The sequence below is a fragment of the Calypte anna genome, chromosome 14 (assembly GCF_003957555.1).
Source record: "Calypte anna isolate BGI_N300 chromosome 14, bCalAnn1_v1.p, whole genome shotgun sequence".
Lineage (NCBI taxonomy): Eukaryota > Metazoa > Chordata > Aves > Apodiformes > Trochilidae > Calypte > Calypte anna.
The window spans coordinates 4167057-4183962 of record NC_044260.1 but is presented as its reverse complement, the minus strand read 5'-3'; the positions used below and the strand labels follow the sequence as shown (position 1 = coordinate 4183962).

Sequence of the window (16906 nt, the reverse complement as noted above, 5' to 3'; positions counted from 1 at the left end):
CTTTTTAGATAATGATGGGTGATTTGGTGGCCTGGGCACATTTACTGCTACCTAATGGCTGTGACACTGAAGCTCTTTCTTTCCTTATGAAGGACAGATCAGTTGTGAAATGCTTTCAAATTTGCTTTTTGCTGCTTCTCAGTCAGGGCAGATTTAAATTCTTTATTCTTTCAGGGAGATCACAGATCTTTAAACAAACCACCAGACACAGTAGATATCTGGGCCCAGGAAATCTCTTAAATAATATTTATTATTCTTATGCATTCATTAAGTATCTAATAGCATTCTACTGAATCCTTGATGCTAGGAAAAAAATGTAACTTTTTAAATTGTGGAGCTTAAGAGAAATTTAAAATTAATTTTATCTTCTTTATCAGGACTACTTTTCAGGTGAGCAGGATGGATGCACAAGTGTCTGCTTCCAGTGAACTGCACCACAATTTCAGGTTCATTTAAAAAAAAAATGCTACAAAGAAATAGATCTTAGAAACCCACATATGATCAATCGTACATATTTGTTTTATGGTCTATAGAACTTATTAAATCTTAAATCTTTCCAGTGAAAGTAGTGCTTTGATTACTGTTGTCATAAAATAAGTTCTTGAAGGGATTTATTAAACAATTTTCCTCCACAAGTCACTGGAGATGCTTTTATTTAAGCCTGGTGAATGATAGATGAAAATGTCTTTTTTCCTCTTTTTCCCCTTTTTCTGTTTTTTGTGTTACTGCCCTTTCATTTCTAAGTAGAACTTAGAAACTTGCTTCAAGTCTCAGAAGCAGCCAACTAGATTGTCAATTGTGTGATTTTATTTGTGCCAAGGTAAAGAGTTAAGAAATCTTGTTTATAAGGGGAAAAAAAAAGCCACAAATGAAGATACATTTGCAAATAGAGGGCAATGTTTTCCTCCCTCCCATTTCTCTATCTTTCCTACTGTTTACTCCTTGAGATTAGACAGAAGTCTGCTGGGGAGAATTGCTGCATCTGACATATTCGGGGTTCTGATCCCTGTAATACAGCCATGTCCCCAGCTGAGCTTTCCTCTTTTATTCCTTCTCACCACTGAATTTTGCGTTTCTAAATGTTATGATCACCTGACAGTTCTAGTTTATTTAACATCTCATGTGTGGTTTATTAACTTAATTTACTTTAATGAAGACAGCAAGTGGTAAATACCCAGTTATGTGAAGAGCCAAGGCTGCAAGGTGTTAAAAGTTGGGTTTTATCCTCAGGACAGAGAGCACCTCCCTGCAGCAGAAATCCGTGAACCACTCTCCCCCCTGTCTCCTCCTCTTAAATCCATGCCTCTTTATATTTAAAAGGATGCTTCTTTTATGATGCATTAAAAGGCATTGTAAAAATACACAACTTCTTAGAAATCATTTCCACTGATGAGTTATTTTAAAATCTGTTTAAATGCCAGCATGGTTTGGATGCTACTGCTAAAATCCCAGAGGTTGTGGATGCTGGCTGCACTACCTGTTGCCTCTCCCATCACTTTGAAGATGACTCTGAGGCTAATAGATTCCACTGCTAGACCAAGGATATTTTTTTGCACCCTTTTAACTGCTGTTGAATAAGATTACACACTCTATCCACTTATAGAGCTGATATTAAAGCTATCTGGTGAATTGAAAAGCCACCTGAGTGTTCTTTACTTAGAATAGCTTGAGGCTATGTATTTTTTCATGTTAAAAGCTCTAATGATGAGCTGGATGATAAGTTTCTAGGCAGAAAGAAGCCCCTGACTGTGCATGGGGGAAGGTCAGGTCAGTGACGGAGACTGAACTTCCAAATTGCTCTTTTTCACCAGGAGTTGTGAGAAGGGAATTTCAGAGCTTTGGAACAGAGATTTTCTCTGCTTTTGAATTTAGCTGCTGAATCAACACGGGGAGCTGTGCAACTAAGCAGTGGCTTCATTTTCCTGAAACTACATGGGACAACATAAGAAATTTATTTCTGAAGTAGTCCTAAAATACAGAGTAGGTTTGTAGACTTCAGGTAGTAGAAAAGAGGAGGAATAAGTGTGTTATGTGGATGGCTCAACCTCAAATTGTGGTTGCTGGGTTACCTTCATTTAATTTAAAGGGCAAAATCAGGAAAACAACCAAATCTCACATCCCTGTCCATGTCTATTGAGTAGAACTGGTAAGAGACAAGCTGAAGACACTGTGACACCAGGAACCACCCCTGCCATGGTGCTTCTCCTTGGGCACTGCAGTGTTTATTTACAGAAATAGTTTCTGGTTTTACATCTATGAGGTATTTAGGCTCCTGTCTCACATTATGCCCAGGAATAGACTCTGAAAATCTTCCACAATATTTTAGAAGCACCTCAATCTGCATTTTAAGCTCTGTTTTACCTAATAAAATATATAAAGCTCCTCCTTGCTGTAGAATCTACACACAAAAGGGTATAAGACATCTTGTGGATGGAGTCGAGTTCTCCATTAATCTTTCCCTGGGGCTGAAAGTAACAACTCTTGCAGGCTGTGTGAAAGTCCTTACAAAGGGGAAAAAAGCTGTTACAAACGTGGCTGTGAGGCTGTTATTTGTTTAAACATTTGGAGACATTTATAGTGTGATGTTGGCTTATTTTTTTTTCTTCACCCTTACTCCTATTCTTTTTATTTGTGTATATATTTCATTGAGTCCTTTCAGACTTGTCAGACAAGAAAAGTTTGGCTCCTTTAGCTAAGTAAAATTAAGACTGTGAAGGAGCGTGATGGCTTCCTATAAATACTTTACAACATAAACATTACAGAGGGACAAAACAGCTATTTAAGCTAAAGGACAGCTTTGGCAGAAGAACAAATTGGGTACATTGGCCATAAATATCTTGAAGCTGGAAATTAAGAGTGTTTTTAACAGGTTGAACAACAGAGCTCTAGAAAATTTTCCAGCCAGAAAAGTGATTAAAGAACTCAATATTATTATCACTGTCCCTGATATATTTGGTGATGGGGTTGCATGATGAGATGTCAGAGAGATGGGGAATCAGGCTGGCCTAGGAGATGCTTTCCAGTCCTCTCTTCCAAACTGGGTTGGCAGGAAGCTCTATATGCATAAAATACTAACATTTTGTGTAATTTTTTTTGCCTCTTTTTTTCCTATAAAGTTCTGTTTCTGTAATGTTATACATCTACTTAAGTTAGAAACCCAAATATTTTTGCTCTCCTCACGCCGATCAACAAGTATCTGAAGTTCAGTGTGTTTTGAACTGCTTGCAGAATTGCAAGCTTGACTGTGTAAATCCCATGTTTTGTATGTTAATTTCTTTGAGTAGCTTTATTTTGCAAAGTAGAATGCATCAGAAGTAGTGCTGTAACACCAATGATGCAGCACCCAGGCCCAGAAAGGGGTAGGCAGGTAAGAGTATAAGTTTTAATGCACTGGGTGATTAAAACAAAATTAATTTATGCAAGGCTTCCTCAACAGTCAGTGATGAAACATTCTGTAACTGCTACTGTTTACCATATCCCCTCTCCACTGGATATTTAATTTGTGATCTAATTTCCATATTTTAGTGGGGTTTTTTCTTATGCTGTTTAACTTTTTGCTTCACCTGACCTGCACTGGAAACAAAACATGTTTGATCTGGTGTGGGCAAAGCTTCACACATTGACAAACTTGTGCTGTTCAACTGCTCTGCATCATTCACTTGTTTTGCATGTATTATGTTTTGTAAAACTCTTCCGTGTCTTGTGTTCCATTCATAAGTGATGATGTCTGGATCAAGACAAGGATTATACATGTAAGAAGCCCCTTGCTGTGTTTGATTCCAACAGCTAGGTTATTTTCACTACAAATTTGATCCACCAAGCTAAGAATTTATAGTTAGTTTTTTATTTACTTTTTGGGTTCTAGTTTCTCAAAGGTTCAAGATCAGAAATTAGGTTAATATGTACATATCTGAGGAGTCAACATATCCTCAGGAAGTGAAAAATCATAATTCATTCAACAACTTTTTACTGTTAGATTGCTGATTATCTTATAAATCCATGCTTTTGATTTGAAACAACTCCATCTGGAGGTTTAGTGCTATTGTGACCAGGAGTTATTACAGGAAAGTCTGTTATTTGCCTTTACATCTAAAAATCTGAGCACAGCAGCTTCACCTCTTTTGCTTTTCTTGAAAATGAACGCAGCCCTTGCTAGAATAGGAAATTATAACTTTTATTATCATAATGCTCTTTCATTTTATAACCTGATAATAATCACCCTAATAAGTAGGGAACAAATAGAAGAACCATATTTTAGAACAGTCTTATGACTGAGAAATGTGTTTTTTTCCCCCCATTATTTGCATAATGCTTCTCGTGCCTGCAGGTGCCTGTCAGTGTTTGCTGCTCTGTTGATCAGGCTCCAACTCCTGTTGCTCATATTACACTGCAAAGGGGAAGGGAAATTAATCTATTATTGATCAGGATCCAATTCCTGTTGTGTATTTTGTACTGGAAAGGGAAAGGAGCATTAATCCATTATAAGCTGATAATCCAAAGCATCTGCAGGCAGTGCTGGGAAAAGTGAAATGGATTCCATTAGAATTTGTATTTGTGAAGTCTCGTTTTCTTTTCCCTTGAGCAATCTTGAGATTCTCTGTGATTGCAATTTCTCCTCTTTTCACTTATTTCTTGTTACATAGGCAGAGATTGCATATTTTTTGATGCCATAATGCTGAACTATTTATGTGTAATATTTTTGCTATTTGTGTTGGACTCTTATCTCCTATTCAGCTTTTTTTCTAATATAGGTATCCGTAAGTGGGTAACTGAAGTTTGCATGTATCCTGCATAGCAATTGCAAAGGCATTTCTGCATATTGTGCAAGGCTGAATGTCTGTAGGAAGTTTAAAATGAAAATTTCCCAATATTTTTCTCCCATGATAACTCACAAACGATTTCAAAGTTCTGTTAAAGTATTCAATTTTTCCAACAGTGCTGGTCTTTTAAGTGGAATTCTTTTCTCCCATAGTGAAATTCCATAAGAAGTAGTAAATCTCTTTTTAACTACTGATACCCATGGGATTTCTTCTTCACTGAAAACAGCAGACAGAGGAGTAATTGCAGCAGTAGCTAACACTAAGGGTAGGAATGACCAGCAGCCAACAACACATTCCAGGTTTTACCATGTACTAAATAACTGAGGGTGTTCTGGGTGGTTGTTTTGGCAATCCCCCTCATCCTGTTCCCAGTCACCTTGTTGGTACTAAGTTTCTCCAGGGGGCTGGGACCTGTATGCAATTTAATTGCTCAGCCTCAAGTCTGAACTCAATTTATTACAAGTTTTCAAGAGATAAACTCTTTCTCCAACCTTTTATTAAGGCTGGCTTGCACCATATCTCTCAGAGGTGAATTTCAGCATCCATTGAACTACTCTTAGTATTCTGCACTGCAAACAGAGGTACAGATAAACTCTGCATGCCATGATGTAAAATCTGAGAAAGAAACTAATGTTTATAGATTCTTTAAGGGGATAGCACCTTTTGTGTCTTCAGTCATGTGGCCTGAGTTAGATTCCATCTCTGTTAGGAAAATTAAGCCCTTGAGTGGCTCTAATAAAATTTTTGGTCTTTATAAACTGTAAATTATAATATTTAAAATCCCTGTATCGTGCATTGCAATAAATGTAGAGAGATGACAACACTGTATTTTCAGTATGATAGGGCAGTCTACATAATTAATGTATTTAAATAACATTAAAAATTCTACAGCTCATTGGTATTAAGAAATTAGTATTATAGACCACCTGGGACAGGTTTCATGCTTTGGGAATGGAGGAGAGTGCAGTGTGATCCAAGATCAGCAGTGTGCAGCCATACACAGCCACTAGTGCTAAAAACAAATAGAGCATGCAAGAGGTGCTCATTCTCTTATTTTCTCTCTTCCCTCAGCATATCTCTGTTTTGTGTAGAATTACCAGATTCTTGAATGCCACAGTCTGGAGAGGAGTTTGGGGTTAGAGATACAGATCATCTCCTTTACATTTTCTTTTTTCTTTATTATTTTCTTCTTTTTTTCCCCTTGTCCCTATTACCCTGTTTTGGTTTGGTTTTTGTGGGTTTTGTTTTGTTTCTTTTTTTTTTTTTTTAAGGAGAGAATAAATTATATGGAAAAATAGTACTTGTACCAATTTACCTTTATATTCTGATTGGTAAATGGAAGAAGTTCACCAGTTGCTTCTTGAGGAGCCGGGGTTGGGAACCACTGAAACAGTTCCAGAAGAAGCTTCATCCCCTTGTGAGTCAGAGTCTTTGGTGTTATGATAGACAAGCCACAAGATTGGTTGGGGCTGGTTTTGAGGACACCCAAGGACCCTGGTAGATACCAGTAATAATTAAGAGTCTAATGAGGTGGTTTAAAAGCAAAGGGAAGATTGAAAATAGTGTGAATGCTGTGCCTACAATAGGTAAAATGTGAAATAAAGTAGAGCAAACCCTATTTTGGAGAAAACACTCTGTTTGGGTTAGGATTTCTGCCTATGGCCATCCTTCTGTCCAGACATTAAGGAATATGGGTGGGAACAGTGATCCCCAGATAGCAAATTCATCTCACTCTAACTTTATTCTTGTTTGTATTTGTATTGCTCTCCCATTTAGTAATAAATATTTCCTACAAATGGGTGGGAATCAGAGAAACTGCAGCTGAAATAAAGAATACATGAGAAATAAAGCAGTTCTTAAATAATGTGAAACATGTAGGGGATCATGGGCTGGCAGGGAGGGAAAATGGCCAGAGTTCAATATGAAGATGATTCTTGAGAGAGGAGAGGAAGAAGTGATGAAAAGCTATAAGGAAACAGCAGAAAACTGGGACAAGAAAAATCTGAAGTAAAAAAGGAACAGAGAGAAGAGAAGAGAAAAAAAAAATTCAATTGTTTTCTACAAAGGATTTTCAAAGAAAATGTCTGTTTGCTAACAGTGACATTCTGCATTGCTTTTTAGTGTAGCACCAGTCAAGTAAAATCATGTCAGCATAATGCATTAGGAGGTAGGAGAGGGATGGAGTGGCTTTCTTGACAGGTAGGATAAGAAACTTGGAAAATCTGGGTAGGTTTTCATTATCTGACTGGTTGAAATAGCTCTCTGTGGTCCAAAGACAGACCCAAGTCTGATTTGCTGGTTCACAGCATCAAAGCAATATCAGTGTTACTCCTTATCTCAATTAGCCTGGCTAGTCTGACATTCCAACCTGTGGACTTCTTCCAAAAGGATGAAGTCCTGAAGGGATGGGGTAGACACATGGATCCCATTTAGCAGCCTTATTGAGATTTATATTCAAAGGTAAAAGTGAATTCCTTCTTTCCTTTTTTGAGCAGCCACAAAGCAAAGCTGAAAATTCCACACTCCAAAGGAGCCACAGGAGGACCAGGGACAGAGTGAATTCTGGAGAGGGGTTGCTTTGTGTTGCAAAGGGAAACATAAAATACCTTTCAATATGAAAAATGAATATGCATTCTGCCCACATGCTCTTTAGATAATACTTTGAAGTGTTGTTGTTTTCTGTAAAAGCTTGTTATACCTGCACCTGACCTTTCTAGGGGTATTACTTAGAATCCAAGCCCTAACCAGTTTGATGAGCCCCTCTATCACATTGGTATTAGTTCACCCACTCAAAATCTTTATCACCAGCCTGCTTCTGATAGATTGGTTTCAGGTAGAAAATGAAAATACACACTTAATGTGTTTACACTCTAGTTGGGGTTAGAAATAAAGTTCAAAAATACTGAAGTTTTCCTGGTGGCAGGTAGAGTAAATGTGTACTTTTATTTCCCATGCTTATCTGCTCAGTGCACAAAGAACCATTCGGGTCTGGTGACCTCCTGGAGGTTCCAGCAAAGCTGCCATCTCAGTCAGGGGCTGCTTTCAGTGGGCTTGGTTGAGCCACTCTTCAGGGGAGCTGATAAGTCAAGCAAGTGGTTTCCTCCTTTCCAGATGGAGATAAGAAATGATTACTGCCAAGTTAGTAATTGGCTTGTTGATCTTTTAGCACTCACTGTTGTGAAGCTTCATCCTGCACAGAAGTAACAGTGAATGGCAATGCTGAGGTTATTTCTTCTCTGTAACAAGCTACTCATCTGATCACTGCTTGTTTTCTACTTTTTCTATTACTGCCTTGAAAATTCCTGCTATTAATACCTGTAAGACAACCATGGAAATCTTCTAAGAAAGTAGATTTCCTACCATCATATTCCTAGCATCATATTTCTGATAATGCTGTTGAATAGAAATAAAATCTACTAAAAGCTTGAGTTTTGAAATCTCATGCACATTGTATATATGTGTTGAGTCAGGTCAACAGAGCACATTCACAGGAATAAACAACTATGTGATTCACTTCCTTAAGTTCTATTCTTGGATGTTTGGATTTATTCAGATGTGCAGGTGGTATTCTTAAATTTATAAAATTTTACTACATGCTTTCATCTCCCATAGTACATTATTTGCTAGCAATTACAAAAGCATCAAAAGGTAAATATGTCATTCAGTAATTCAGAAATCTGCTCATCTTGTAAAGTTTCTGAGCCTCATTACCAAAACTTTATGTATCCAACAAGTGAAATCCAACCACAAATGTCTTCTGGCATGCCAGAAAATCTTCTACCCAATTTCTGTTCGTTGTGGAATTATATTAAAAGAGAATATCAGAGTTCATGCTTTGCATTTGACATGTTCTTCTTAAAACGTCTAGGTTTGCCTCTTTTCCAGAAAATGTTTGAGGAACTGACTTACTTTTGCATCAGTTTAGTTTTATTTTCAATACTTTTTCTTATAATTAATTTATTGGATTTTGTATCTTTAGAAAATGTTATTACTCTGTTATTCAAGCTAAAAAATAGCTAGTTTTTCTTTCCCAAATGAGTTGCTTGAAGCAAAATACCTATGAATACATGGGTATTTTAATTCACTTACTAAATGTATACAGAGAAAATTTACAAGCAGCCTTTTTACCATTTTTAAGTGTCTGCTGACTGTTGCATAAGCTAAATTATTTACAGTATGATGCCTCACAAAAGAGTAGCAGATTTGGGTTATTTACTTTCCTGATAAGAAAAAGGGATTGAAGTTGCTGTGATACGCTGCTTTGTTAATTTTATATTTGTTCCCCAGTGTGTAAAATCTTTTTAAAGAACTAACATGAGTATTGGCAGAGTCTTTTGAAATGGTGTGGAAGTAGTAAGATTAAACAAAACATGAAAAGGTCTTTAAAAATATAAGTCAGCAAGTGTTTGATAAAAATAAAAGTGCTCAACAATAGAAAACCTTTACAATGCTAAATTTATTTGCTCTCTATTTGAGAATGGCCCTTGCACTCCATCAGGGAGTAGTTCTTGGGAGATGTGTGTTTTGAATGATCCCAAGCTGGGGATGTTGAAAGAGCCTGTTTGTACAGGGTAATGAAAGGCATGGAAAATGGGCACGCTGCAGATTTCCCCCTTAATGAGGAGATTAAAATCCCCAGTGAGGTTGGAGACTGCAATGTGCAGATGTGTTGTTTGGTGAGGTCTTTGCCTGGGATGTGTCAGGCCTCAACTTCTGCAGATGGTTCACAAGGTTTTCCTCTGCCTCTGCAGGTGCCACGGAACCTCCTGACACCGCAGCTCCTGTCATTGTCATCCCACCCCACAACACCAGCCTGGTAGCAGGGAGCAACGAGGTCACCCTGGAGTGTGTGGCCAATGCAAGGTATTGTAAAAGCCTTTTAAGTACTGAATTTAAATATACTGTCCTTTACTGAGAAGGAGAGAGGAAATTATTTCACTTTTCTAAGAGACCTGATGAATAATCTGGTTTATCCAACATGACTCAATTAAACATACTGAGTTTTCTGGCCCTTTAGAGGTACAGGCAGAGTTCCCCTTCTGCCCTGGTGCTCAGTAAGGAAATGTAGTGCCATCTTCAATCAGCAGACATTAAGGAAAGAGTTTTATTAAGGGAGAGTAATGTTTCAACTGCATTCCCTGTTGACACAAAAGGTGATAGTTTTGAACGGTCTGTGCTTCCTAATAAATAAATGAGCATCTCCTATAAATTAATGTATTACAGATGCTCTCATTTTACAGTTATTATTGCTCAACTGTTCATAATGCACCATAATATAGGGTTCACAGCATTCCTCCTGTGAGGAGGAGTTACATCTAGTTAGCCTTGAATAGCACTGAATTCCCACAGAAGTGAATAGTTGAGGTCCTCAGATGATAAGACCACCAACTGCTTCACTTTTCCCTCTAAGGGCAGAGATGTTCTTGCCATGGTTAATATTGTTTTGGTAATTGAGTTATAATGAAAGTGCTTCCCATGCAGCTGATTCCCATTGCAGTATTTATACCTTCTGCTTAGAGAAATCAGATTATTAGCACTTGGGTTCTGTTGCTGTATCAATTAGCTGTACTTACAGAATGCCACTTGAGTTGTCTCTAGTCTTAATGTTATGCATTTGTTTATTAATAGTGAATTTCAGAGACAGAGGAAGACTTAGAGAAGTTTTATAATCTACGTATAACTGCGGACAAGATTATTCTGTTGTATTCCTGTTATATTGTTGTATTCTTGGGATTTTAACCTTGTTTCTTAAATTTTGGCAGACCTCTAGAGAGATTAAGCCTGACCTGGAAGAGAAATGGAATAAAGATAACCAGTGGCATCAGCAGTTTTGGGAGACGACTCACTATAACCAACCCAACCTCTGCTGATGTGGGGATGTACTTCTGTGAAGCAAAACTGAGAGACAGCACAGAGGAACCTGCCAGAGCAAAAGCTTTCCTTTCTATAATGGGTAAGTCTCAAGGCAATGTGTTTTTTAGTAAAACAGGCTCTGGACTGAGGTATAATAGGAAATAAAATTGATATTTTAATATTTCATTGACCTTACATTTGAACCTTTCTTCTGAGAACAGAACAAAGGAGGTGAAAGAAGGTTATCTTCCAAATTAATTCAGCTTTTCTTCTCCATGAATATAAATTTATCAAATAGATTTTTTTAAGCACTGATGTGTTTCTGAATCCCCTGTGAAACTATACATTTAATCAGAACTTGGGGAAATACAGTAGTAAAATCCTTATTGGGCAGCTTCCACATCTTGGCTTTTAAATGCATTAAATCCTGATTAACTCCCAGCTTTCTTATGTCTAGTTTTAATATCTCAAGTGCCTGTATTTCTGAAAGGAACCTTTTAGGAGCACTTCTGTGCATTGGCTCTTGCAAGTGCCAGTTGGAGGGCTGAGGATGTTCCTGAGCACACAGACAGAGGTAAAAAACAGGAGAAGGAAATACAAGCAGGGAAACTCTGGATTTAATATTTGTAAAGGGACATTGGTGTCCATTCTCTGCTGGTTTCCACCATCACCTCTGTGTTTGAGTTGTGCAAGGAAAGTGTCCTTTGGGAGTGGTGGTTACTGGACGTGTCATCTCCCAATACAGTACTGCAAATTGGCAGTGGGCACACAGTGGGGACTTTTTAAGGACTTTTAGAAGGAAAGAGACACTTTGGAACAGACACATTTAGATGTTTTAAGCCAGAGCTGATTGTGTAAGGTCCAGCTTTTATGTAATAGTCCCAGTAATAACTAATGCAAGTCTCCTGGAGATGTTATTGCCCTGGCAATGATACAAGGCTCAGCGTTGATCAGAATTCATGCACATGCATTTCTTTAGTGCATTGCAGAGAGAATTCAGCACACAATTCTCAACATGCTTTTAGCCTGCTGAAAATACAATTTTAAAGACCGCCGTGTGGTCTGTATTCTACTAAAGCAATTTATAGTAGTTCTTACTAAATGAGAAAACAGCTCTCCTCTCCACAAAGCTCTGTTCCAGTTTCATTTGTAGCCCTGTGTCTCTGTTGCATTTATTATATACCAGATGAGATTTGGTTCCAGTCTTTTTCTTTGTACTCTGTTTCTTAGAATTATTACCAGGTAGCTTCACTTCCCTTTAAGGAGCAGAGATGGATTTCACTTATTTATGGTTTTTGTTTTAACTCTTCCTTATTCATAGGAGTTTATGGTAATCAGTTTAACTTTGCTGCCATGCCATGAGATCCAGCCTAATGCAATACTTAAAGCAGCCTCTTGGCTAATGTAAAAGATTCTTAAATAGTTACAAGAAAACTGAGAAAAAAATCATTGGGGAGTTATCTTAAACTCACAGCACTGCCTTTTTGTAGTTGCTTATCTTCTCTCTTATGTTTAAATGTTTTACTTATTTCTTATCCAGTTTTAGGGAGGTGTCAGGAAATGCAGTTATGAAAAGGTCTGTAGATAAGAACAAGCAGAGGAAAGAAAGCAAAACTAGATTGGTTACAGATTACTTTTATTTCCTTCTGATGAAACAAGACACTTCAGTTGCAGGTGTATACTCAATATGTCAGCAAAGCCTGATAGATTTCTTTATTTATGAGTTTCTTGAGTTGCAGGATGGGTCTCTAATTCTAAACAGGGAGACAAATCAGAGTTAGTAGTTAATGCAGAACTTCTACTCAGCCTTAGAATTCTTGGCTGGATCTGACCATCATTTAATTAGTCAAGGGGCAGGTTCTAAAGGAAAATGCAGACAAGATTCAAACTTAAGGATTTTTGCCATGCATCCCGTGTAGGCTGTTAGAGTAGGACTTACAGAGAAGGAATCAAGTGTGCTTGTCCAGGCACACACAGAAGATACTCACACTGTGTACATGTTGATACTGACCTGATAATGAGCTGTACTATTTTGAGAGAAAAGCACAGTGTGGGTTTAATAAGGGGTCTTGATGAACAGAAAAAGGAAATTGTGTTGGTAGAAGAGGTTTGGTTCCAAAATGATTGGGATAGATCAGATACCATCAGTCGTACCATGAGAGCTTTTGTGGGTTAATAGAAAAAGAAATTTTGCTATTAACAGGTAGAATAGAGGTAGTGATAAAAAGATGCATCAAAGATATCACAAATACTGACTTAACCAAAACTTTTTCCCAAATGTATCAGACCTTGCCTTTCCCTGCTAAGGGAAGTGACACAATTTAAATGTGGGCTGAGATAATAACAAAAGCTTTCTAGAAAACAATGGAACTTAGTTCAAAGGCATACACTGAGTTCAAATTATTATTTGTGACTCACAATATTATTTCTGGAGGATTTTTTCTGAATATTTCTGAGACTGCCTCTCAGTTTGTAAATTGAAATCACAATAATATTTGAAAAATCTGAATCTCTAGTGTAATAAGCTGTACCTCATAAGCAAGAAGAAAATCCTCTAGTCTTGTCCTATGCTGCACTTTTCTTCTGAATGTGGCAAAGTGCTTTCTGACATCTTCATATTGTTCCAGCAAAGATAAACTGAGGTGGTTCCAAGCCTTGGTTTTATTAGCTGCAGAAGTTATAAATTTTTAAAGGGTAACATGTCCCCCAGTTGGCAGAGTGACAGTTTGGGAAAGATTTGTTGCAGATTAGATAAGATCACATTTGTTTTATCACTAACAGTTTCAAGATTAAGTAATTTAAGGAGTCTTCCCATGAACAAACCGATTTGAAAACTGAGCTTAATCTTAAATTCTTGTGCTCTGCAAGTTCCATTAGCAACAAATTGCAATAGTAACTTTTTAAGGGATTGTGCTATTGGAAAATATGAGTTTTAGGAGCTTAAGAAAATGAGAGGTGAAACCCTTCCAACTATGCAAAATCCATACTACTCTATAAATTAGATACAGTCAGAAAGTAAAATCTTGGGCTCAAAGCAGAGAAATGTTGATGATTTTTAATTTGGCAAGCCTTAGAGTTCTTGAGGTGGCCACAGACACATCCCCTTGGCCCCAGATGCACAGGGGACCTATCTCACATTGAAGGAAGGGGAGTTCTGGAAAGGCAAGTTATGTCTGTGACATTCAGAAGTTCCCTCTCTAAGTTCTGCAGACAGAAGATGTGTTCCCTGTTCTAACGTTTTAGAACACAGAAACTGCTGCTCACAGTACAGGTACTTGCAGGAAACTAAGAGTCCCTTTTCACCTCTTTCTGCTTTAACCTGACATAATCCATGCAAAGAAAAATCCTGCTTCAAGGGACCTGTTGTAACTGCACATGCAGTGTGGTTTCTCTCCCAGCATGGGCAGCCTGGAAGCTACGAACTTAATATCTACAAGAGGCTCTCAAGTTTCTACTTTCCCTTTCTTCATAGGTTATTCACTAAATAGATTAGCTTAGGGTAATGGTTGAGAAAGACTTCCATGTTTAAGGTTCAATTTTCCTCTTAAATATGCAGGCCTGGATTTGAGTGATGTTGGAATTTCAGCTTTGGAGGAGCCCCTGGGGCTTCCTCTGTTCTTTCTGACTTTCATGTATGTATCTAGGATTAGGTCACATATCTCCAATGCAGCTTGAAGGGGATGTAATGGATGCTCACTTCTATCTTTTGAATGTTAAAATCAGTGACCATGTAACTCCACGTGGGGGAAGCTAGAACAGAATCATATTTTGCAGGCTCCCAGGGGCTTTGCAGAGAGGCGATCTTTCCAATGTTGTCTGTAGTGCAAAACCCCCCTGAAACCCTCACCAACTATTATAAGCATGCATTTATATTCAGATATTCTTTTTCCCCTTTGCTCGCTCTTGACCTTTGAGTTAAGATCAGTCAAACACCAATACAATATCTGAACACTACAGGATCTCTTTCTTAGTCAAAAATGTGACCCCTCTCATTGATTCTCAAACTGCCCTGACAGTGGGGTGACCAGGGTGTAATGGGTCCTTTCCTCTTCTAAACTATTATGATTCTATAATTTCAAAAAAAATTAAGTGTTTGACCTGATGCCAACAGATTATTGTCATTCCTCAAAAATGCTGTGCCTGGGGGGCTTGTCTCTGGCATAATATATAGTTTGGAAGAAGTTATAATTTCACCACGCATATTAAATTTCAGTACATGATTGTTGCCTGCAACAATAAATGTTGAAATTCATACTGTGTGATTCAAAATGAGCTTTATAAATATGCAATAGACATATATAGAGACAGCCAGAATGCCCCTCCACGGTGCCACTTGACCCCTGTAAATATTGCTGCATTTTATGTCCTCTTTGCGATAGTTATTCAACAGGTAGAGCATAGCTCCCAAATTGAGACACCTTGAATTTTTCACTTGCAGTTTATGCTGGGCCTTCAGACACATACCTGCAGTGCAGGTGCCACATCTGACTCAGCTGAGAAGTGAGGAGATTAGATTTCAGTTATCCAACACCTCTGACTGGAGCTATTTCTTTTGCAGCCTGAGCTCTGTTGAAGCCATAAACCCTCACCTTTTAAGCAGCCATCCTGCTAGCCAGAGTCCTGTGGAAACTGAGCAGAGCTTGCATGAAAATCACTGTTTCCTTACCCTCAAAGCCCTAAGATAACTACACCAATACTGCTGTGATTCTCTGGCACTTTAGATCACCAAGATTAAGTTTCCATGTATGTTAGATTTGGGATGCCACAGAACCATTGTCAGTGTGGTATTCTACATCTTTCAGAATTCCTTTATGAATTAGGCTTGTCTTTCCACCCAGGCTTATGTCTAAGTCCAGGCAGCAGAAGCAGGCGGTTAGGAGTCAGTAGAGCTGCTTCTGGAAGGTTTATATCTGTGCTGATCATGCAGCAGTATGATGTGACCCCTCTATGGGCCATTGTTGCCTCAGCCTCTCGACCCTTCTGTGTCAATTGTAACATTTGGCAGAGGTTCAAGCTGATGGAATGGCTGTGAGAATTGAGTTCAGCAGGCTTTAGTTTAAGGGAAAAGGTGCATCTGGGCTTGATGAAGGCTGGAAATCATGTCTCTTGGCACACCTGCACTCTGAAAGTCTTCTGGGACTTGCCTCTGGCCTTTAGATTGCATCCTTCTGCTGTTCCTGCTCTTTTTCTGTCTAGTCTGCTTCCATTTCTTCCTCCTTCTTTCAAAAAAATATGATGTGAACCTTCCTTTTATAACATCACAGTCCAATTTGCTAAGTGACAGTTGTCACTGCCTTCAAGGTCCTTGTCAGGTAATTCATTGCTTGATACCTGCTCACCTAAGCATCTCTTAATGTAATAAGTTTCTTGGAGGGTGGCATAACAGCTTGTATGGGATTTGAGGAAGGAGCACAGATTGTGGGGTAAGATTTTGGAAGAGGCACTGGGAAAGCAGGCTGTATAAATATGCCAGGTAGAACAGCAGCAACTGCCTGCAACAGCAGTACCTAAGCAGGGGTTGTGGAACCACTGGCATCTTTGAGGTCACATTAAATGCTTTGCAGCTGGACTGCAGGCCCATGGTGAAGATAAATCTGCAAATTTATCACTGATGTGTGAATGTGTTGCTGATCTAGGAGAAAGTTTGAGAGCTGGTAGCTGAAGGTTGCTAAGTTTAAAAGTTTATCCATTAAGGTCAGAGCATCTTAGAAAAGGAGAGGGTGGAATATACACAGTCAGGAATTCCCTAAAAGGAGAGAGATACGTAGGTAAGGACATTGTGCTAAAAGTTAAGAAACGAAAAGATTAAATTCTGGAAAGTGGAGCACAAGGAAAACATCAGACAAGTCTTGCAGGATGGCATGGAAAGAAAGAGTGTGCTCAGAGCTAAAACACAGACTTAGATAAATTGCAGAAGACTCAGCAACTTAGTAGATCTAACATGTCAGTGTGCCATCAGTGAATTTCAATTAAATGTTCAGCTTTTCAATTTGTTGTTTAGATTAATGCATGAGATCATGTACAATAAATCACAGCTTATTCTGCATGTTTATTAATAGCTTTATATTTAGGCAGCGAGGATCAATAATGTTAACACATGTATATTATTATAATATAATAAATCAGGTAGCTTGTTTTATTGGTTTTGCTGTGTAAATAAGTATTCCAGGGTGTTTTGCAATCTCACCTCCTCTGCACAGGATTTTGAAGACTAATATTGATTGACTTTATTT

The 16906-nt window shown here is 38.2% G+C and overlaps 1 protein-coding gene across 1 annotated transcript in view; it reads left to right on the top strand.

Moving 5' to 3' along the window:
• Nucleotides 1-16906, top strand: part of SDK1 (sidekick cell adhesion molecule 1) — a 383067-nt gene that overhangs the window by 218150 nt on the left and 148011 nt on the right. Inside the window, exons 7-8 of the mRNA XM_030459721.1 lie at nucleotides 9572-9683; nucleotides 10583-10773. Coding sequence (XP_030315581.1) covers nucleotides 9572-9683; nucleotides 10583-10773 — 303 coding nt within the window. The remainder of the gene's footprint in view (nucleotides 1-9571; nucleotides 9684-10582; nucleotides 10774-16906) is intronic.